General features: G+C 40.1%; 1 protein-coding gene across 2 annotated transcripts in view; it reads right to left on the reverse strand.

The window, feature by feature from the left end:
* LOC143782428 (uncharacterized) overlaps positions 1–22,667 on the reverse strand; it is a 150,625-nt gene extending 127,958 nt beyond the window's left edge. Inside the window, exons 1-2 of one of the 2 annotated variants that reach the window (XM_077269844.1) lie at positions 22,489–22,667; positions 18,494–18,746 (exon numbers count right to left, since the gene is read on the reverse strand). In XM_077269844.1, coding sequence (XP_077125959.1) covers positions 18,494–18,746; positions 22,489–22,619 — 384 coding nt within the window. In that variant the 5' untranslated portion in view covers positions 22,620–22,667. Of the gene's footprint in view, positions 1–7,437; positions 7,512–7,633; positions 7,745–18,493; positions 18,747–22,488 lie in introns of those variants that run through there. The other variant, XM_077269845.1, reaches the window with a different exon arrangement.
* Positions 22,668–23,693: the final 1,026 nt, after the last annotated feature.

Genomic DNA, 23,693 nt, shown 5'->3' on the forward strand with positions numbered 1-23,693 from the left:
TGCAGATGAGCTGAAGGCTGCTATCAAAGCAATCTGAGCTTCCATAATACCTCAGCAGTGCCACAGGCTGATCGACTCCATGCCACGCCGCATTGATGCAGTAATTGATGCAAAAGGAGCCCCAATCAAGTATTGAGTGCATTTACTGAACTTACATTTAAGTAGGCCAACATTTTGAATTTTAAAATAATTTTTCAAGCTGGTGTTATAAAGTATTCTAATTTATTGATATAATAGCCTTTTGGTTTCCATTGGCTGTAAGCTATAACCATAAACATTAGCAGAAATAAACACTTGAAATAGATCACTCTGTTTGTAATGACTCAATATAACATATGAGTTTCACTTTTTGTATTGAAGAACTGAAATAAATTAACTTTTTTGGTGATATTAATTTTACAATACAATGTAGTGACAAACAGGTAAAAAAGATTCAAAAGGGATGAAATTGTGGAAAAAATGCAATTCTTTTTTTACATTCATTGTATGATAAAAATTGACCTGACAACATGATTTTACAAATAAGCTCTATCAAAACAATACCAATTTTTCAAAGATTTGTTTTTATTATTATTTGTATTATTATTATTATAGTTAAAAAAATTCAAAAGTTTGCAAATAAAGTTTTTGTTTGCGGTGCAATTTTCTGAGACACTTAGGGTTTGTTCACACGTTGTGTACTTGATTGCAGAAATGTTTTTGCATCTCTAGGAATTTGCAAAAAGACACAACAGAAAATACACGTGTTGTTGGTGCATTTTTGCACGTTTTTCAAAAGCAAAGAATATTTTTGGAGCTAAATACAGATATTTGAAAAAAGAAAAAAAGTTTTGTGATGTAATTTCCTTGTTCAACCCCTTATTTTTCATGCTAATTTGCCCTGTCCCAGGTTAAAAATTCCAGCCCTCAGCTGCCCCAGAAATGGTGCTTTATATTTGAAGCGCTAATTCTTGCACTTAGCCCAGGCTCTTCCAATTCCCTGGTGCAGTCACACCTGGGTAATGGGATTAAAGTTTGGTGTCAGCAGCTGTCACTGACACCTAGACCTATGTTTAGTAATGAAGAGGTGTCAGCCAGACACCTTCATTACTAAACCTATAAGTAAAAAGTTAAATAAATACACACACACTGATATAATAAAACAGTTTATTTAAATGAAAACAGAAACATTCTTTAATCATTTAAATTAACCCAATATACTCACCCCAGGTCTGATGGTATTCCAAGGGTTAAAATAATGTTCCATGTTGTCACCAACCTATGTAGGAGCTTTCACAGAATGAATCTACATAGCCTGTAACCAAACAGTATCTGGCAGAACTCGGTGCGCACCACGATACCTGGCAGCAGTGACATGCGTGGGGTTATTCGAGTTTATATATGCGGGCTCTAAAAATGACATTTATTTTGCTGTTTATTAAAAAATGAAGAATATGGCATAGGCTCTCTTGTAATTTTCATAAACAGCAGAGAGAAAGCTGACAGCTGAGGGCTCATGTTAATATTATGGAAAGAAGCTGATAGCCAAAGGTTCCCACGCTATTGATATCAGCTTAATAGCTTTTACTAACTAGTTTGCAGGGGAACCCCATAAAAAATTGATGTAGGGTCCACCTATAAATTCTAACCAGCAAAGGCTAAACAGACAGTTGCAAGCTGATATTAATAGCCTGGGAAAGGGCCATGGTTATGGTTTTGGTTATCAATAAGATGTGCCAAATCTGATGCTCGCTGTCCTGACTCGCCCTGGTGTGGTGGCAAGTGGGGTAATAGAGTTGGGAGGTTCATGTCAGCCTTTTATTGACAGCTGAAGTGAAGCTCAGGAGTTAGTAATGTAGAGGCGTCTATAAGATGCCTCCATTACTGACCCCATTTTGAAATTGTGTTCATATTCACTGATGTTACAGCTCTCTCAAGGACAGCAGGATCACATTGACACAGGCGCTAATTGCTTTTGTGTCAGTCTGTAACGCTGAGCTGTAGTGAAATAGTTCACTGAAGTTCATCACCTGATGAACACCAATAAACTTACTGACTTCACTGCTGCATGAAAACTTTCTCAAACAACAATGGGGCCATAAGTGAGATCAAGCTCTTTACAGCCGGTCACAGTCACAGCTGTGTCATGTTGACAATCTGACTGGTTTTCGTAATGGTCTTACCGCCGATCAGATCCATCAGTGTTTCTCATGCTGTTACACAGATGACAGACCGGGAAACACCTGATATAGGAGCAAAATGCTCACATTGGAGTTAAAATGCAAGCAAAACTGCAGCAAAACCGCAAACATTTTTATATTTGCATTTTTGCTGCGTATTTGACTCACTCGTCAGTGGGTGAAAAAAGCGTTAGAAACACACAAAGAATTAACATGCTTCAGATTTAAAATCACAGCAAATCCAGAAAGGAAAAGTACTGCTCACGTGTATAGCACTTCAGGATTCCCATTGACTTAAGGATTCCTTAGCAGTTTTGGGCCAATTCCACGAGGGAAAAACACCACATCCTTAACCCCTTTATCCCCAAGGGTGGTTTGCACGTTAATGACCGGGCCAATTTTTACAATTCTGACCACTGTCCCTTTATGAGGTTATAACTCTGGAACGCTTCAACAGATCTTTGCAATTCTGACATTGTTTTCTCACGATATATTGCACATCATGATAGTGGTAAAAAATTTTTGATATAACTTGCGTTTATTTGTGAAAAAAACAGAAATTTGGCGAAAATTTGGAAAATTTCGCAATTTTCCAAATTTAAATTTTTATGCCCTTAAATCACAGAGATATGTCATGCAAAATACTTAATATGTAACATTTCCCACATGTCTACTTTACATCAGCACAATTTTGGAACCAAACTTTTCTTTTGTTAGGGAGTTATAAGGGTTAAAAGTTGACCAGAAAGTTCTTATTTTTACAACACCATTTTTTTTTAGGGACCACATCTCATTTGAAGTCATTTTGAGGGGTCTATATGATAGAAAATACCCTAGTGTGACACAATTCTAAAAACTGCACCCCTCAAGGTGCTCAAAACCACATTCAAGAACTTTATTAACCCTTCAGGTGATTCACAGGAATTTTTGGAATGTTTAAATAAAAATGAACATTTAACTTTTTTTCACACAAAATTTATTTCAGCTCCAATTTGTTTTATTTTACCAAGGGTAACAGGAGAAATTGGACCCCAAAAGTTGTTTTACAATTTGTCTTGAGTACGCTGATACCCGATATGTGGGGGTAAACCACTGTTTGGGCACATGGCAGGAATGAAAGGAGCGCCATTTTACTTTTGAATGCAAAATTGACTGGAATTGAGATGGGACGCCATATTGCATTTGGAGAGCCCCTGATGTGCCTAAACATTGAAACCCCCCACTAGTGACAGCAGAGCCATGAAAATAAATTTCTTTTTTTTTTCACAAAAATGATTTTTTAGCCCCCAGTTTTGTATTTTCACAAGGGTAACAGGAGAAATTGGACCGCAAATGTTGTTGTCCAATTTGTCCTGAGTATGCTGATACTCCATATGTGGGGGGAACCACTGTTTGGGCGCATGGCAGAGCTCGGAAGGGAAGGAGTTCCATTTGGAATGCAGATTTAGATGGATTGGTCTGCAGGCATCACGTTGCATTTGCAGAGCCCCTGATGTACCCAAACAGTAGAAACCCCAACAAGTGACCCCATGTTGGAAACTAGACCTCCCAAGGAACTTATGTAGATGTGTTGTGAGAACTTTGAACCCCCAAGTGTTTCACTACAGTTTGATAAGGAAATTAATAAACCATATTCTACCTCACCTTTAAATCCTTTCCCATTTCCCTTTAAGTATTCCTCTTAAACAGAATAAAACTTAGATTATAGCTAGTAAAATCCATGTCCTCAAATTATCAGCAATCACTAAGCAAAGATACAATGTTGACAGATGCTACTGTGGTATTTACAGAAAGCTGTATGCCCTGGTCACGCTGACCCTAAGGTCAGTATGGTCTAGGGTATCAACCTTGAACATCAAAATTACTTATACTGCATCTTTTGCATTTAGCTTAAAGTACCGTGTTATATGATGATTGGTTGTTAAATGTTTGTTCTTTACAATGATTGGTTGTTTCATGATTCTCCTATGTCCCCCCTACCTGTACCCCCTCCTATGAATTTACTATAAGAATTGTACCTCGAGACAATGAAGTTAGTTCTGTTCTATCATAGATCAGAGCTCTTGTGGCTACAATAAACCTTTTAACCCTCATAAGGTTGTGACGTCATCCTTGGGAGACTGAGAAGTTATTCCTTATTATCTGGTGCCGAAACCCGGGACTCAGCGATCATCACATGGGGATCTTCACGGCAAGGCTCAGGCGGAAAAGTGGATCGCTGCTAAAAGCACGCAGCAGGTGAGATTCTCCTGTTTTATGTGGTCATCCACTTTGCCTGCTGATAATTGCTTGATCCTGTCTGGTGTCGCCTGAGGTACGTTTTATGTTTAATATTTATGTCCACTCTCCCAAGTGATCAATTTTTAATTATTGTAAAGTTATAAGTTTGCATATAAGACGTATATAAGTATTAAGATAAAAGAAAGTGTTTAAAGTGTTTAAAGTCTATCTATTTTCCTTACAGTTGCTTGTTCTTTCACGAATATAATTTCAGGGTACTGTAAGTTTCTAAGTTCGTCTTGAATATTTAGAATATATATATTTAAAGTTCTAATAACCATATTAGTATCATTCATATCTTTAAGACTGAACATTGTTAGCTAATATAGCTGGTCTGACGAGACCCACATTTGTTTCCTGGCGCGGTGACTCCACGAGATTAAAATACTATGGGAAATATCAGTAGTCGTTGTGCAAAACCTACTGAAACCCCTCAGAAGGAAACTAAATGTGTCCAATTTTCATAAGGGAGTCCAATGATTTATATGATTGATACGTATGGACAACCTGCTTACACCATATGGAATAAGTGGAAGTCTGTAGGGTTGAGCGACTTTTCATTTTTTGAGATCGAATCGGGTTTCACGAAACCCGACTTTCTCAAAAGTCGGGTCGAGTGAAATCGGCCGATCTTATTGAAAAGTCGGGGTCGGGGATCGGCCAAAACACGAAACCCAATGCAATTCAATGGGGAAGCATACTTTTTTAATATTTGCTTCAGCGCGATAATGTTGAAAAGCCGGTAATTCAATTGCTGGCTTTTCATTTCTCCTGCCTAAACCCGACATGATATGAGACATGGTTTACACACAGTAAACCATGTCATATCCCCCTTTTTTTGCATATTCCACACTACTAATGTTAATAGTGTGTATGTGCAAAATTTCGGCGCTGTAGCTATTAAAATTAAGGGTTAAATTGCCGAAAAAATTGGAGTGGGCTCCCGCGCAATTTTCTCCACCAGAGTGGTAAAGCCAGTGACTGAGGGCAGATATTAATAACCTAGAGAGGGTCCATGGTTATTGGCCCCCCGGCTACAAACATCTGCCCCCAGCCACCCCAGAAAAGGCACATCTGGAAGATGCGCCAATTCTGGCACTTGGCCTCTCTCTTCCCACTCCCGTGTAGCGGTGGGATATGGGGTAATGAAGGGTTAATGCCACCTTGCTATTGTAAGGTGACATTAAGCCAGATTAATAATGGAGAGGCGTCAATTATGACACCTATCTATTATTAATCCAATTGTATGAAAGGGTTAAAAACACACACACACATGATTAAAAAGTATTTTAATGAAATAAACACACAGGTTGTTTTAATATTTTATTGCTCTCTCAATCCACCTGAAGACCCTCGCTTGGAAAAATAATAAACCAACAATATACATACCCTCTGATGAACTGTCATGTCCCACGAGGTAAATCCATCTGAAGGGGTTAAAATATTTTACAGGCAGGAGCTCTGCTAATGCAGCTGTGCTCGTGCCTGTAAACCCCGGGGAATGAAGGAAATGTAGGTCAATGACCTATAGTTACCTTTATTCGCGGTGATGCGCCCCCTGCTGGATGTCCTCATATGACCTTGAACGTGGGAAAAAGTTCCGAGGCTGCAGTTCATGAGGACATCCAGCAGAGGGCGCCTCACCGCAACTCAATGTAAGTACAGATCACCCAGCTTTCCTTTCAGTACCCGGGGTTTACAGGCACGAGCGAGTGCATTAGCACAGCTCCTGCCTGTAAAATATTTTAACCCCTTCAGATGGATTTACCTCATGGGACGTGACAGTTCATCAGAGGGTATGTATATTGTTGGTTTATTATTTTTCCAAGCGAGGGTCTTCAGGTGGATTGAGAGAGCAATAAAATATTAAAACAACCTGTGTGTTTATTTCATTAAAATACTTTTTAATCATGTGTGTGGTTTTTTAACCCTTTCATACAATTGGATTAATAATGGATAGGTGTCATAATTGACGCCTCTCCATTATTAATCTGGCTTAATGTCACCTTACAATAGCAAGGTGGCATTAACCCTTCATTACCCCATATCCCACCACTACACGGGAGTAGGAAGAGAGTGGCCAAGTGACAGAATAGGCGCATCTTCCAGATGTGCCTTTTCTGGGGTGGCTGGGGGCAGATGTTTGGTGCCAGGGGGGGCCAATAACCATGGACCCTCTCTAGGCTATTAATATCTGCCCTCAGTCACTGGCTTTACCGCTCTGGCGGAGAAAATTGCGCGGGAGCCCACGCCAATTTTTTCCGCAATTTAACCCTTAAATTTAATAGCTACAGCGCCGAAATTTTGCACATACACACTACTAACATTAGTAGTGTGGAATATGCAAAAAAAGGGGGATATGAGATGGTTTACTGTATGTAAACCATGTCTCATATTATGTCGGGTTTAGGCAGGAGAAATGAAAAGCCGGCAATTGAATTACCGGCTTTTCACATATATCGCGCTGAAGTAAATATAAATATATATATATATATATATATATATATATATGTGTCTCAATGACATATATATATATATATATATAAAAAATGAAACCCGACTTTGGAGCGAAGATCGCCGATGGCCGACCCGATCCCACAGTGAGATCGGGTCGGGTTTCACGAAACCCGACTTTCTCAAAAGTCGGCGACTTTTGAAATTGGCCGATCTGTTTCGCTCAACCCTAGAGGTCTGTACTACCTGATTTACCAGTAGAGGGAACATAAGATGTTCCTTTGTTAAAAACAATCTCATCATGCTGTACAACTGAGGCTGAGAAAACCATGTATTGTAACTGGCTAGAAAGAGCTGCATCAGTAGGTACTCCTGTTGTTCCTCCTGCACCCATTACTTCCCCTATGCCAAATGCCCCACCATCATATTTTGCTAACAAACCTAGATTAATGAATATGATGGATTGTGAGGATGACATGATGATAGCCTGCATTGCTCAGAGTATATTAGATCGAGCACGTGCAACCCCATCTGCTCCTATTACCTCACAAGTAGCAGCTGCTGCACAGTCAGGCGTCCGGCCCATCACAGAGGTTGAGACTGTAAAATTTAGTCCCCCTGTAATGAAAAAGGAAGAAGAAATTGGTGTTGCAGAGGCTAGAGCCAGCAACATTTACCCTCATCAGGATTTGCAGCAGCATGCTGAGAAAGTGGCCTTAGTGGATAAGAATTATACTAACATCAGTATTGATAATATCGTGCCCACTGGTAGATGGAATATAGCCCTTCCCACAGCATCTCAGGCACAATTATTTCCTCTGCAGGAGATGACGGGTCCAGGAAATCCATCCTGGAAAATGAGAAAGCCATATTCCTGTACAGATTTGTTTGAGATTAGTAAGCAAGTTGGGGCATATAAAAAGAACCCTAGAAAATCATGGGAAGTATTGGATAAGCTTTTTCACACTCATCAAATGTATGGCCAAGATATATTACAAGTGCTGCATACTGTATTTACTCCGGCTGAAGTAGTTGAACTTTTAAAGGATACCAGCTATGCTGGTCCTGTTCCTACATTTAATGTTGATGAGGTAGCAGATCAGTGGGCAAGAGTACGTAACAACTATTTTCTCACCTTTAAACAAACCCCTGTTTGGAATGCAATAGCTAATATCCAACAGGGACTTAATGAGTCTATAAGAGAATATTATCACCGGTTTAGTCAACTGGTTAAAGATCAAAGTGCAGATAAGGACATGTTTACCGTACCTGAGGTGGCTGTTATACTAATACAAGCCTTTGTTGAGGGGCTAAGGCCAGTACTAAAAACCAGGTTAACTACAAAAATGCCCCATTGGAAAAACACACAGATTGCAGCTGTAGTAGATGATTTATACCATCATGAGAGGAATCTTGAAAGTGCTCAGAAAAAGAAGGAAGAAAAATTAATGCAACTACAAATTGCAGCTACTGAGTGGTCTTTGAATAAATCAAAGAATGACGCTGGTAAGAATGGTGATGGAAGGAACAGAGATTTCAAATGCTATAACTGTAATGGTAAAGGTCACATTGCAAGGTATTGCAAGAAACCAAAAAGACAACAGGTGCAGACAGAGAATAAGCAGGATTGACTAGATGATAGTGATGTTATGTGTGACATTACCCCTTTAATGTCTTCACACAGGTCTCCTGTTCCTGCCAAAGAACCCGTACTGCACTGTGACGTTGCAGGAACTAACATTCCCTTTCTTGTTGATACAGGTACATCTGTCTCTCTGATAAATTATACTTTTCTCCCAAAAACAGGGGAAAAGCTGAAAACAGTAGGAGTTACCGGAATACCTAACTTTCTTTCCATTTCAGATACTGCACCTGTGACCATAGGTCCAATAACAACAGAACATTCTTTCCTCTTGTCAGCAGATGCCCCGATAAGCCTTCTGGGACGGGACCTGCTATGTAAGCTAAATTGTACTATCTTTTGTACCCCAGATGGAGTACATATACAAGTACCAAAAGGCAACACTGAGGAGGTAGTAACTTTGTTGTATATGAATCCAGATATCACCTCAGAGAACAAAGGTCTGGATCACGAAGTAGAATCAATGTTGTTGAATGTCCCCAATAAATTGTGGAATGCAGATTCTACTGAAGTGGGTCAAATGAGTCATGTCCAGCCAGTACAAATTGCATTAAAACCGCATTGTATTCTCCCATGTAAGCCTCAATATCCATTGAAACCTGAGGCAGAAATTGGCATTGGGCCAACCATTCAGTCTCTCCTGAAACAAGGAGTCCTGTGAAAAATTCAGAGCCCTTGTAACAGTCCAATTTACCCAATAAAGAAAGCTGGGGGAAAGGGTGCGTGGAGAATGGTGCAGGATTTAAGAACCATCAATGAAGTTGTGGTGCCGCTGCACCCAGTAGTCCCGAATCCTGCCACCATTTTAATGCAGATACCGTCAGACAGCAAGTACTTTTCGGTTGTTGATTTGTGTTCTGCCTTTTTCTCCATTCCCATTCACCCTGACTCACAATACCTTTTTGCTTTCACCTACAGAGGACAGCAGTACACTTGGACGAGATTACCACAGGGTTTCCTGAACTCCCCGACCATCTTTAGTCAAGCACTAAGTAACAACTTGGCCGATTTAAGTCTCGCATGTGGGTCAGTTCTGATCCAGTATGTGGATGACCTGCTGCTGTGCTCCATGACAAAAGAAGAAAGTCTGAAAGATACAGAAGCCCTTCTGTGCTTTCTGGCAGAGAATGGACACAAAGCAGCAAAAGCTAAGTTGCAACTTTGTCAGATTAAAGTAAAGTACGTGGGGAGTTGTTTGACACAGGGACAGAGACATCTTTTGACTGACAGAGTAAGTGCCATACAGCGGCTATCCATTCCCCTTAACAAAAAGCAGATGAAACAGTTTTTGGGGACGGTAGGATACTGTAGACAGTGGATTTTGTGTTTTTCTGATCATGCTACTCCTTTGTATGCTCTGACCCAAGACTCAGTTCCAGAACCCTTTGAGCACACTGAAGAGACTCAGACTGCCTTTCAGGAACTTAAGACTGCGCTCTTGACCGCACCTGCGCTTGGACTGCTGAATTATGCTCTCCCTTTTCATCTTTTTTGCCATGAGGTTCAAGGGCATGCTCAAGCTATACTGACACAGAGGCACAACGACGCCAACCGACCAGTTGCCTATTACAGTGCCCCGTTGGACCCAGTCGCTCGGGGGATGCATGCCTGCCTCAAAGCTGTTGCAGCAACCGCATACTCTGTGGAAAAATCTGCAGATTTGGTTCTCATGCATTCACTGACTGTGTGGGTTCCTCACTCCGTGTATGCTTTGCTCAACTGTCAGGGGACCAGACATGTTGCCCAAGCACGACTGACCAATTGGGAAGTGACTCTTTTGCAGCCCAGTCACATCACCCTCCGCAGGTATTCACAACTTAATCCTGCTAATCTCCTTCCTTATGAGACAGGATTGTCTCAGAGAGGAAGATGGGGGGGTAAGTGACACAGATTTTTCTGGTGAAACTGATTTTTTTGTGAACACAGCAGATGACCATGACTGCATACTTCACACGCAGACATTGACATTGCCAAGGGCAGACCTATGTGAAGAACCCTTACAAAATCCAGACTTGGTGTTTTATGTAGATGGGAGCTGCCACAGACAGACAGACACTGGAGGATTGAATTCTGGATTTGCAGTAGTGGATGATCATACTGTGATACATGCTGAAGCACTGGGAGCTCCACATTCAGCCCAAAGAGCAGAGTTAGTTGCACTCACAAAAGCATGTCAGCTAGCTGAAGGGAAACATGTGAACATTTACACAGATTCAAGATACGCTTTTGGGGTGACACATGACTTTGGTACCATCTGGAAGATGAGAAATTTCCTTACTGCAACGGGCTCCCAATAAGCCATGCTAAGGAAATTGCTCAATTACTTGATGCTATACATCTCCCAAAAGAGATTGCGGTTATCAAGTGTCAGGCTCATACTTCTGGACAGGATCCAGTAGCAAAAGGAAACAGCCGAGCTGATGCTGCTGCAAAAGGGGCAGCAAGCAAAACAGTTAAAACACTCTTACTGAGTCTAAAAGAAATCCCAAGCTGGGAAAAACTCAAAACAATGCAAAGTAATTGTTCTCCACAGGAAAAGGCTCGATGGAAGGATAAAGGGTGCACCCAGGATTCTGAAGGCCTCTGGAGAGACAGCGAAGGTAAACCAGTAGCCCCAAAATCGTTGCTCACAGCGCTAGCAGACATTGCCCATGGTCTAACCCATGGGGGCAAAAATGCGATGCGAAATTTGATATACACGTACTGTTGTGCACCTGGGTTCACAGCCATCGCGAAAAGAAAGTGTTTGTCATGTCAAACATGCCTCCAGCAAAACGCTGGAGGAGCTGTGAAAGCCCCACCTTCGCACCTTCCATCAACCGAGGGTCCTTTCCAGATTCTGCAGATTGACTACATCCAGTTACCCAAGGTTGGTAGACTACAATATGTCTTGGTATGTATTGATCAATTTTCAGGATGGGTAGAGGCTTATCCAACAGCCTCACAGACAGCAGAAGTAACAGCATCTAAAATCTGCAAGGAATTTGTATGTAGGTATGGTATCCCCCAGGTAATCTCGAGTGACCAAGGCCCTGCTTTCACAGGTAAAGTGTTTCAACAAGTGTGTTCAATGATAGGGGTAAAACAACAACTACACACCCCCTATCACCCACAAGCTAGTGGGAAATTTGAAAGGTACAATCGAACAATAAAAGAGAAATTGGCTAAATGTTGCAGAGAGACAGGAATGATATGGCCAGATGCATTACCTTTGATATTGATGGATATTAGGACCACACCACGTGGCCAATTGCAATTGTCACCATTTGAGGTTCTGTATGGAAAATTACCTAATCATCCGCTTTCACCCCCAGAAACCATTCACACTGCTCAGAACACCTTGAGTGTGGACTACATCTTACGTCTACAACAACAGTTGAAAGACATTCACCGGAGCGTTCATCTGCAGCAACCACAAGCTAACTTGACTTGTCACGTGGTGCAGCCAGGAGACTCCGTTTTGGTGCGTAAGTTCTTGTGGTCTGGTTCTCTTACAGAAAGGTGGGAGGGTCCCTATCAAGTCCTGTTGACGACGCCTACCAGCATCAAGGTAGAAGGAAGAGGGGCTTGGATCCACGCATCTCACTGCAAGCGAGTGCACCCCACAGCTGAGACGACATCATTGTCTACTACAGCCAAAGAAGAACCACTAGATATCATCAGCACCACGCACCCTGAGCTGCACCCGTAAGTGTTGCCGTGGTCTGAGGCGAAGCAGAAATACGTTTCCCTCAGACTGCCACCTAAGTCGCAGCTGAAACAGCTGAAGATTTATCCAGTGCTGTTCTTCCTTCGCATGAAGAGGATACTCAACAGAAGAAGATGACACTATATGAGCAGTTGTATGGTCCACATGCTAACAAAAGACTATGGGGAGCGGTGATTAGTATATGGTGCCTCTTGGTAGTAATCATAATATTGCAAATTGGTAATTCCTCAAGTACTAATGATCCAGCAGACCGGTCTGATCCTCCCTTTGAGAGACGAAACAAGAGAGGATTGTCTGATGTCCATGATTGCATTGAGTACTATTGTAAGCCTAATGGTTATGAAGCTAGATGTATAGTATGGTGCTTTGATCAGAGAGAATTCCTTAGAGGTAAAAGAGATTTACACGAGCACCTACAAGAACCATGGGACAATAGGTTACTAAACATGCATGACACCATAGCTAAACGAACGGGTGTAAAAGATTGTTGGATCTGTACACACGCACCTGTTTCCTCCAAATCAATGCCATTTCTAGCTACCCCAGTTCCTATGGATGAATTAGTTTTGGGCCTAGATGATGCATTTTCCTTCCCTGCAAATCTAAGTGCATCACGATACAATAACACTCGAGTAGCCCTCCCCATAGCCGGGTGGACCGCCCCACCATGGTGGGTTGCTATCAGAGATTTGTCCTTCATATCTCCTCATAGCATAGCTGTGTGTGGCCCTGGTTCAACTAGTATTCAATGTAATAGGATTAACATTTCAAATAATGACCTGGGAACCATACCAGTAAATTTAGATTCACTACAAGTAATATTCATACCAAGCCGCATTTCCTATACAGTGAACAGTGAAGAATCCACTATATTTGGGGGACTGGTGTATGAGCTAACTGAAGGAACCTCTGGTTTCTTGCACGACTTAATAAATGGTTCAGGATATGATTAGAATGAGAACAAGTGCAATGAAACAGTAAGAGGTATATTGAGGTTCCCTTGGTGCCCATCCCAAAGATTACAGCCCTTAATATGGTATGCTTCTGAAATTTCTTATAGGTTGCTGTCCCATCTAGGAGGTGAACACATTATACTTCCTGAAAATATGTATTACGTTTGTGGAACTTTTGCTTACAAATTTCTACCTTATGATGGAGTTGGCACATGTACACTAGCAAGATTGACTCTAGCTACATGGACCATCTCTCAAGATGAGATAGACCTTGATCAGAAACCAAGACATATGATGCAAAAACGGAGAACAAAGACAAAACCACTTGTACGCACTCCATGGTATACAAAATTTGGTCTTACTTTAACCATCACAGGTTTGGCTATACATAACTCTCACACTATAGAACAATTGGCTGAGCTGTTTGATAATGTAACAGATGAGGTGTTTGATGCTATTTCTATATTGAATAATCAGACGAAATTTCATGCCAAAGTATTTACTCAACACACGATTGTCCTAGACTATCTTACAGCCAGTCAAGGAGGTGTGTGTCAGATAATTGGACCAGCATGTTGTAACTACGTAGATACAAACTTTTCAGTATGGGTTGATAAGCACATAGCTAAAGCTATAGAGCTAAAAGAAAGGTTCCGAGAAGAAAATTCCCAGGACGATGACTTCACTCTGGGAAGCTGGTTCCAATGGCTGAACCCATCCACCTGGTTCAAAAGTATAGGAGGTTGGTTTACAGGTATTGGACACATGTTCCTACAGTTATGCCTCATAGCCATTGTTATTGCCTTCCTGATTAAAATTGTCAAGTGTATCATAAGGAAGATACGAAAGCCCAGACATGTCTTAAACGTACACCTACTACCAGATCATGAAAATTCTGACATCCCTCTTCTCGCTCCGCCCACTCAAAGGGAAGGCCGCAGATATTACTACTTCGATGTGGAGGTGTAAGTGATAAAATAATTATCAGAGAGAGGAATGATAAGGAAATTAATAAACCATATTATACCTCACCTTTAAATCCTTTCCCATTTCCCTTTAAATATTCCTCTTAAACAGAATAAAACTTAGATTATAGCTAGTAAAATCCATGTCCTCAAATTATCAGCAATCACTAAGCAAAGATACAATGTTGACAGAAGCTACTGTGGTATTTACAGAAAGCTGTATGCCCTGGTCAAGCTGACCCTAAGGTCAGTATGGTCTAGGGTATCAACCTTGAACATCAAAATTACTTACACTGCATCTTTTGCATTTAGCTTAAAGTACCGTGTTATACAATGATTGGTTGTTAAATGTTTGTTCTGTACAATGATTGGTTGTTTCATGATTCTCCTATGTCCCCCCTACCTGTACCCCCTCCTATGAATTTACTATAAGAATTGTACCTCGAGACAATGAAGTTAGTTCGGTTCTATCATAGATCAGAGCTCTTGTGGCTACATTAAACCTTTTAACCCTCATAAGGTTGTGACGTCATCCTTGGGAGACTGAGAAGTTATTCCTTATCACAGTTTACAACACAGAGCCGTGAAAATAAAAAATATTTTTTTCCCACAAAAATGATTTTTAGCCCCCCAAATTTTTATTTTCCCAAGGATAACAAGAGAACTTGGACCCCAAAAGTTGTTGTCCAATTTGTCCTGAGTATGCTGATACCCCATATGTTGGGGTAAACCCCTGTTTGGGCGCACGGGAGAGCTCGGAAGGGAAGGAGCACTGTTTTACTTTTTCAACGCAGAATTGGCTGGAATTGAGATCGGATACCATGTCGCGTTTGGAGAGCCCCTGATGTGCCTGAACAGTGGAAACTCCCCAATTCTACCTGAAACCCTAATCCAAACACACCCCTAACCCTAATCCCAATGGTAACCCTAACCACACCCCTAACCCTGACACACCCCTAACTCTAATCCCAACCCTAATCCCAACCGTAAATGTAATCCAAACCCTAACCCTAACTTTAGCCCCAACCCTAACCCTAACTTTAGCCCCAACCCTAACCCTAACTTTAGCCCCAACCCTAACCCTAACTTTAGCCCCAACCCTAACCCTAACTTTAGCCCCAACCCTAACCCTAGCCCTAGCCCTAACCCTAACCCTAGCCCTAACCCTAGCCCTAACCCTAGCCCTAACCCTTACCCTAACCCTAGCCCTAACCCTAGCCCTAACCCTAACCCTAGCCCTAAACCTAATGGGAAAATGGAAATAAATACATTTTTTAAATTTTATTATTTTTCACTAGCTAAGGGGGTGATGAAGGGGGGTTTGATTTACTTTTATAGCATTTTTTAAAGCGGATTTTTATGATTGGCAGCTGTCACACACTAAAAGACGCTTTTTATATCAAAAAAAGTTTTTGCGTCTCCACATTTTGAGACCTATAATTTTTCCATATTTTGGTCCACAGAGTCATGTGATGTCTTGTTTTTTGCAGAACGAGTTGTCGTTTTTATTGGTAACATTTTGGACATGTGACAATTTTTGATAGCTTTTTATTCCGATTTTTGTGAGGCAGAATGACCAAAAACCAGCTATTCATGAATTTCTTTTGGGGGAGGCATTTATACCGTTCCACGTTTGGTAAAATTGATAAAGCAGTTTTATTATTCGGGTCAGTACGATTACAGCGATATGTCATTTATATCATTTTTTTATGTTTTGGCGCTTTTATACGATAAAAGCTATTTTATAGAAAAAATAATTATTTTGGCATCGCTTTATTCTGAGGACTATAACTTTTTTATTTTTTGCTTATGATGCTGTATGCTGGCTTGTTTTTTGGGGGACAAGATGACGTTTTCAGCGGTGCCATGTTTATTTAAATCCGTCTTTTTGATCGCGTGTTATTCCACTTTTTATGCGGCGGTATGATAATAAAGCGTTGTTTTTTGCCTCGTTTTTTTTTTTTTCTTACGGTGTTCACTGAAGGGGTTAACTAGTGGGACAGTTTTACAAGTTGGGTCGTTATGGACGCGGGGATACTAAATATGTGTACTTTTATTGTTTTTTTTTATTTAGATAAAGAAATGTATTTATGGGAATAATATATATATTTTTTCTTTATTTAGGAATTTATTTTTAATTTTTTTTTATACATGTAGAATTTTTTTTTTTTACTTTTTTACTTTGTCCCAGGGGGGGGGCATCACAGATCGCTGATCTGACAGTTTGTACAGCACTCTGTCAGATCAACGATCTGACTTACAGCGCTGCAGGCTTACCAGTGCCTGTTCTGGACCCAGAAGTAGTCCCTGCAGGATCCAGATGCAGCCCCGCGGCCATTTTGGATCTGGGGCCTGCAGGGATAGGAGGTAAGAGACACTTGGAGCAACGCGATCACATCACGTTGCTCCGAGGGTCTCAGGGAAGCACGCAGGGAGCCCCCTCCCTGCGCGATGCTTCCCTATACTGCCGGAACACTGCGATCATGTTTGATCGCAGTGTGCCGGGGATTAGTGTGCCGGGGGCGGTCCGTGACCGCTCCTGGCACATAGTGCCGGATGTCAGCTGCGATAGTCAGCTGACTCCAGGCCGCGATCGGCCGTGCTCCCCCCGTGAGCGCGCCGATCGCTATGACGAACTATCCCGTCGAGGGTCAGATAGGCCCAGGTCACCTCGACGGGATAGTATGTCTAAGGTCAGAGAGGGGTTAATGACTCTATTTTACATTAATTAAGCCGTCTGACAGCTTGTTTTTTGCATAGTAAGCCGACATTTTAATTAATACTACTGTACGTTGGGGTATAAACAACATTTTAAACCCTTCATGACATTTTCTGTTTTTTCATTTTCATTTTTTCTCCCCTTGTTCAAAGAGCCAGTACTCTTTTATTTTTTCATCAATATAGTCATATGAGGGCTTGTTTTTTGTGGGATGAGCTGTACTTTTGAATAACATCATTTTGAATACCAAATATTGTACTGGAAAATTGGAAAGAAATTCCAAGTGCGATGAAATAGCTAAAAAAGTTAAATTCCACATTTTTTTTTATTTACTCTGTTCACTATATTGTAAAACTAATCAGGCAATCATGATTCTCCAGGTCAGTATGAGTATGCAGTGTAGGCCGACAGGGAATAAACTGGAAGGAGTGTGTTTCTCTACTTGGATGTTAAGCTGGGCGAGATATTAAAACCGGGTAGTACTGGTTGGTGCAGCAGCTTAGGTCCGGGCAAGCATTTATTGGAGTCAGGAGGAGGATTTAGTGGTCGGACTCATCACTCTCACTCCAGTACTGGTTTTGATCGAGGCTTAGTCAGCTCATCTGAGAGAGGTTGTCTTATTACAAACATAGAAAGGCTGCAGGAAAAGCTTCAGAGGGACACATTTTTTGAATTGATATGTGTTCCTGAGAAGGACATGCACAGAGGTTACATTTGCTAAATGCTGATTTGCTGGAGAACCAAGCCCTGCATACATCCCTAGTAGCATGAGTCAGAGGTATGGTGTGTGATCTAATAGATGCACCTTTTCTGAGGAAGCTGTAGGCTGTCAGTTTTGCCTGTGCTGGTTATCAAAAATAGAAGAGACGTCACGTTTTTGTTTTTTTTTCCATTCATTTATAGCGCACATGATGGATACTCCCATCAGTGGCACCTGCTCTCTCTGTTTTCAGGCGTAAGATCATTATCACCCATGTTCCATTTATTATACAGGTATATTGTTCTGTGATAGAAGGCCATTGTGTCCCCAACACACTTTGCGCCTGCATCCTTCTATCTAAGCAGTTAAACTGTTTCTGCAGCTATTATTGAATATTCCATTTTTTTAATTTTCCATAGATGTTCTGGTGATAATTAGTCACTAATTGAGACACAATGAATTGATCCAGGTGACAGTCACCACTGGTCCCAAATGTTAGTGTAGGGTAAAAGCTGCTCTACCCTTAGGCATTTCCTGATTCCTTAGCTTACCTAAAGTATTTCTATAACATTAATTTGTCAGATTGTAGAAAGGTGTAACTAATCAATATTGTATAAAGAGTGATATTTTATTGTATTTATTAATTCATTAAAATATATTGGTGAACACTATAGGACAGGATACACTTAAACATTGTAATCCAAAACTAAAGCAATCAAGCATGTTCTATTTGTCCATACATACTAAATATATGGTAAAAAGCGAATTGATTCTTTTTTTATTTCATAGATTCTCCTGACAACAGATGTGAGTGACTGATTAATATTAGAATAAACCAACAAAAGTAAAAAACTGCACTTTTGACTTCTTTTTTTCAAGGTGAGCATTATAGGAGTTATTTTAGTAACTTACCCCAAGGAATGAATCCACTATAAACACAGCCAAAGGGTCTAGCACAGTCCAGAGACCCAAAGCAATGATAAATTTTGACAAGATAGTGGGGAATGAGCGAAACAATATTTGACAGCTCCATCTTAGAAGAATCATTAATAGCATTGACACATTTAAGGACATTGGTCCCACCATGACCATAAACAACTCCTCTCTTGTACGCATTAAAGAATGTTGATAGGTCAGCTCAACGGTATGAGGGTAAAACGTAAACCTGAGAAATAAAAATATTAATTATTTTATTCACATGAAATAGCAAAAAACAATAATTGTCAGGTTTATTAATCATTAAACATACAATATTGCCATATTGAACATACAGTTAAATGAGATGGCAGCTGTCATTAAAAATCTTAAAAATAAATAGATTATTGAAATGATGTTAATAATTATGACCATATTAGCCACTTTAACCCATTCACCTCTTTGAGTTTTCCGTTTTTAAGTTGTTTTTTTTACTCCCCTTCTTCCCAGAGCCATAGCTTTTTCTTATTTTTCCATTGATATGGTCATATGAGGGCTTTTTTTTTTTCTGGACGAGTTGTACTTTTAAATGACTCATTTGTTTTGCCATATTGTGTACTGGAAAACAGAAAAAAATTCAAAGTGCCGCGAAATTGCACAAAAAGTGCAATTTAACAATTATTTGGTTTTTTTTTGCCATCTTCACTAAATGCTAAAACTGACCTGCCAATAAGATTCTCCATGTTATCATGAGTTTGCAGACACCACATGTGTCTAGGTTCTTTATTATTTAAATGCTGAAAAAAGTCCAAAGTATGTCAATCAAAGAAAAAGACATGTTGCCATTTTGAGACCAGTAGCATCTCAATTTTTCGTGATCTAGGGCTTTTAGTGTGCCAAGCTGATGTTTTTATTGATACCATTTTGGTGTAGATACAATCTTTTGATTGCCCATTATTGCATTTTAATGCAATGCTTTAGAGACGAAAAAAACGTAATTATGGTGTTTCGATTCTTTTTTACCAATCGGATTAATTCCTCTTACACCATGATAGATCGGGTGATTTTGAAAGCAGCGGTTTTTTTTAAACTTTTTTTTTACTGGCATCAAAAGTCTTCATGGAGACTAGAAGCTGCAATCTCCTGCTTTAGCCCTGCTTAGTGTAGCTAAAATGTTCATCTGCTATGAGCGCCGGTCACTAGCTGGCACTCATAGCAGTTTGGTGATGACAACTACAGGGGTCTCCTGCAGACCCTGGGTTCTCATGGCAACCCATCGGCGACACGCAGTCATGTGACACAGGTGCTGATGGGTGGGGTTTGTGATGCACTTCCAGCGTTATCATGTTAAATGCCGCTGTCAGCGATTCTAGCCGCAGCTGTCAGTGATTCTACCTGCAGCTGTTAGGGCCAGAAAAGTTGTCTACTAATCGACGGAGCCCGTATCAAACAGGGTGAGGCGACCTTGAACGTACCTATACAACAAGGTCAAAAAGGAGTTAACTCTTCGGCTATGTTCACACTTTGTGTTTTTGCTGTACTGTTTTCCACAGGCGAAACCTGTTCTCTTTGCAGTAAAGAAGCTGCTTACAAAAATTAGTTTTTGCTGTGTTTTTATTGCTGCATTTTTGTTGTCTCTTGTGCATGTGGATAAAGTTTAGTGGCCCCCAAAATAACCTGATTTAACTTCCTTAGGTTCTTGCACCAAAAACGTAGCAAAAACTGATACCTGCATTTTTTGCTGCATTTTTGCACTTACACATTGTTTCCTATGGGTGGAAAAAACACAACAAAGATGCAGAAATAAACGCTGAAAAAGTTACATGCTGCAGGTTACAAAAACCCAACAGTTTTCTAAATCAGTCAATAAAATAAAAACAATCTGTGCATGAGATTTCTGAAATCACAAAGACTTTGTTGGTACTGTAAAACGAAGTTTAAAATTTGCATAAAAAAGATCTGCAAATATGCAATGTGAACATAGCCTTATTATACCTCTACAGTTTTTTAGATCCATAACATTTACCTATTTTTTTTTAAAGATTAGCTGTCATTTTAATTTTTATTTCATAAATCAATAGTGCATATGAAAATAAGTAACTTTATAACGTATCTTATCAGAGAAAACTTGCTTATTTCTTCTCAAGGATCGATCAATTCAGGGATAAAATCTGTAAAATTTGTATGCAATGAAGACAGACGTTCACATTACTGAGATAGATTATAGTTGGTGCTAATAAGATTCTATGTAGACTGGGGAGGGAAGAGCTGGATGCAGACATAGACATATAGGGCAGAGACAGACTACCCTATTTTTCATGCGAGAATCGCATTGCACTGCATGGACTGGCCTGGCACCTCTCCTGACCTGAGCAAGACAGTATGATGTATTTCTATGCAGCTGTCAAGCTCAGGTCAGGAGAGCCGACAGCCAATACAAGTTTTTTGATGCAATTCTCACACAAGAAATACGGCAGTCTGTCTCTGCCCTTAAAATGCAAGTTATCCTGAAACAACTTTTAGACTTGACCTTTATTTTTTTACAACAGATTTAAAGTGTAAGGCCGGTGTCACATTTGCGAGTGCAATGCCAGAAACTCGCGTGAGTCTCTAGCATCAATACCCAACACTGCCGCCGGCACTCGGGAACGGAGAGTTCAGCTGCCTAGAAATACATGCAGCCGCACGCTCCGGTCCCTAGTGCCGGCAGCAGTGCCGGGTATTGGTGTGAGAGACTCGCATTGCACTCGCAAGTGTGACCCCGGCCTAATTGTTGTTTCATGACAACTTGCAGCAAGATGGCTGCTTCTACATCTAACTCCTTCCTCTACCCCTCCCTTTTCCATAGAACATACTGAACACCTATCATCTCCTATTTCATTAATGGGAAAATGCATGCAGATTATACCCATGAATTAAAAGTGTAACATAAGTCTGGAAAGAGATAGAAACAAATTTCTACTATAGGATATAATATAAAGTTGCTTTTTTTCATGAGCACTAATGAATCATGAAATAAAAATATTAACTATTTAAATACACATGGGCTGAATATTAGATGCATAGACATAACATTAGACTTCTAAACCCCAATGCAAAATCTGCAAAAGGACCCCTAGTTATCACATATGATTTCCAGTACTGGTTACATTCTGGAAGAGGGGTCTTTTGGACTCTGATGGCTCTTAAGGTAAGATTGCACCTACATTTTCTATGAGCCCCTAAATTTACATCCCTCCAGACAGAAGCTGTGTAACTAAGGTATAATGACTACAAACATAATATAATACAAAGTGCGCCCACTATCTTTATGTATGTGTAGCCATCCTAATCTTGACCTGGATGGGGCGCTATTGTATGAAACAACAAAAGAAACATGAGTGGGGCAACAGTCATTCATTTACGGACAGCTACATCTGTAACTGAGAAGCCTAATAAAAATCTGCATCCAATTGTCAGGAGGCCTTAACTGGTGTTTTACTCTAACATCATAGTATTAAGTCTACAAGTAAATATCTAATATATTCTTTTAATATAATATGGTCTTAAGACTTGAAGTTATATTGTTACCAAGAGGGATTTACACTGAAATACGGCTTACTCACACTAGCATTCTGTCATATTTAAAGTATAAAAAAATAAAAAAAACAGAAGTGACAATGTATCACTTACAAGAAATGTGACAAATATGGTGAAATGTGTAACAGATATAAACAAATATGTAATAAAGCATTAATAAATGGGATGAAAAATTGGGATAGAATAAAACAGACTGCAAGTGTTTTCAGTGAGCCTATTTTTCTTTTGCTTACACACAGGCAATGCACATAAAAGAAAAAGCATTATGCATAAATATAAAAATATGTTACAATGTTCCAATATTTCAAAATCTGCTACATGATAAAAAAAAAACCCTAATAACAGGATTTCTGATTCATAAAATGATAATTATTGGAGACAGGTGCACTTTAAACCCAACAAATTATACTTACGTGAAAACAGGAATGGAAATAGCCTGGAGGAAAAGCCACTGAGTGCAATAATGTAGATAAAGCCTTATAAACCACATCAAGGCCATCATGAGCATAATTGACCAGAAATCATGTGATCGCCACTGCCCCATGTCCAGCTCAGAAAACACAGCCCATATTACAAATGTTGCACGCTTTGCCATTTTTCGATACATGTGTATTTCCTTTGCTGGTTGGCTTAAAAAAACAAAAATAAAGAATGGTTAGATTATTTATTGAATATGATTTTCTAAAGTTATATTGGCATGATAAGGCTGATAATAGTAATGGGTTTCCTGCCTCAATGCTCTATATAAATTACGATGACTTTTTTATAAAAATAAAAGGGTCACCCAGGTTTGCAATTGATAGTGTCGGTTGAAAATGAGTGTTTATGCAGAAATTTATACAGAGTAATGATATGTAAATCATCAGAGAATCTAGTGCACATTCTTTATATTATCATGTTTGGATTTCTTTTTTTTATTTTTCATTCAATTAATAACAATAATAATAATTTTTATTTATATAGCGCCAACATATTCCGCAGCGCTTTACAACTTATAGAGGGGACTTGTACAGACAATAGACATTACAGCATAGCAGAAATCACAGTTCAAAACAGATATCAGGAGGAATGAGGGCCCTGCTCGCAAGCTTACAAACTATGAAAAGGGGAGACACGAGAGGTGGATGGTAACAATTGCTTTAGTTATTTGGACCAGCCATAGTGTAAGGCTCGGGTGTTCATGTAAAGCTGCATGAACCAGTTAACTGCCTAAGTATGTAGCAGTACAGACACAGAGTGCTATTAACTGCATAAAGTGTATGAGAACATGATGCGAGGAACCTGATTATGTTTTTTTTTTTTCTATTTTAATAGGCCACACAGGGATAGTTACGTTAATGCGTTGAGGCGGTAGGCCAGTCTTAACAAATGAGTTTTTAGGGCACGCTTAAAACTGTGGGGATTTGGGATTAATTGTATTAACCTAGGTAGTGCATCCCAAAGAATCGGCGCAGCACGTGTAAAGTCTTGGAGATGGGAGTGGGAGGTTCTGATTATTGAGGATGCTACCCTGAGGTCATTAGTGGAGCGGAGGGCACGGGTAGGGTGGTAGACTGAGACCAGAGAGGAGATGTAAGGTGGTGCTGAGCCATGGAGTGCTTTGTGGATGAGGGTAGTA

The sequence above is a fragment of the Ranitomeya variabilis genome, chromosome 6 (genome assembly GCF_051348905.1).
Source record: "Ranitomeya variabilis isolate aRanVar5 chromosome 6, aRanVar5.hap1, whole genome shotgun sequence".
In the NCBI taxonomy this organism is placed as follows: domain Eukaryota; kingdom Metazoa; phylum Chordata; class Amphibia; order Anura; family Dendrobatidae; genus Ranitomeya; species Ranitomeya variabilis.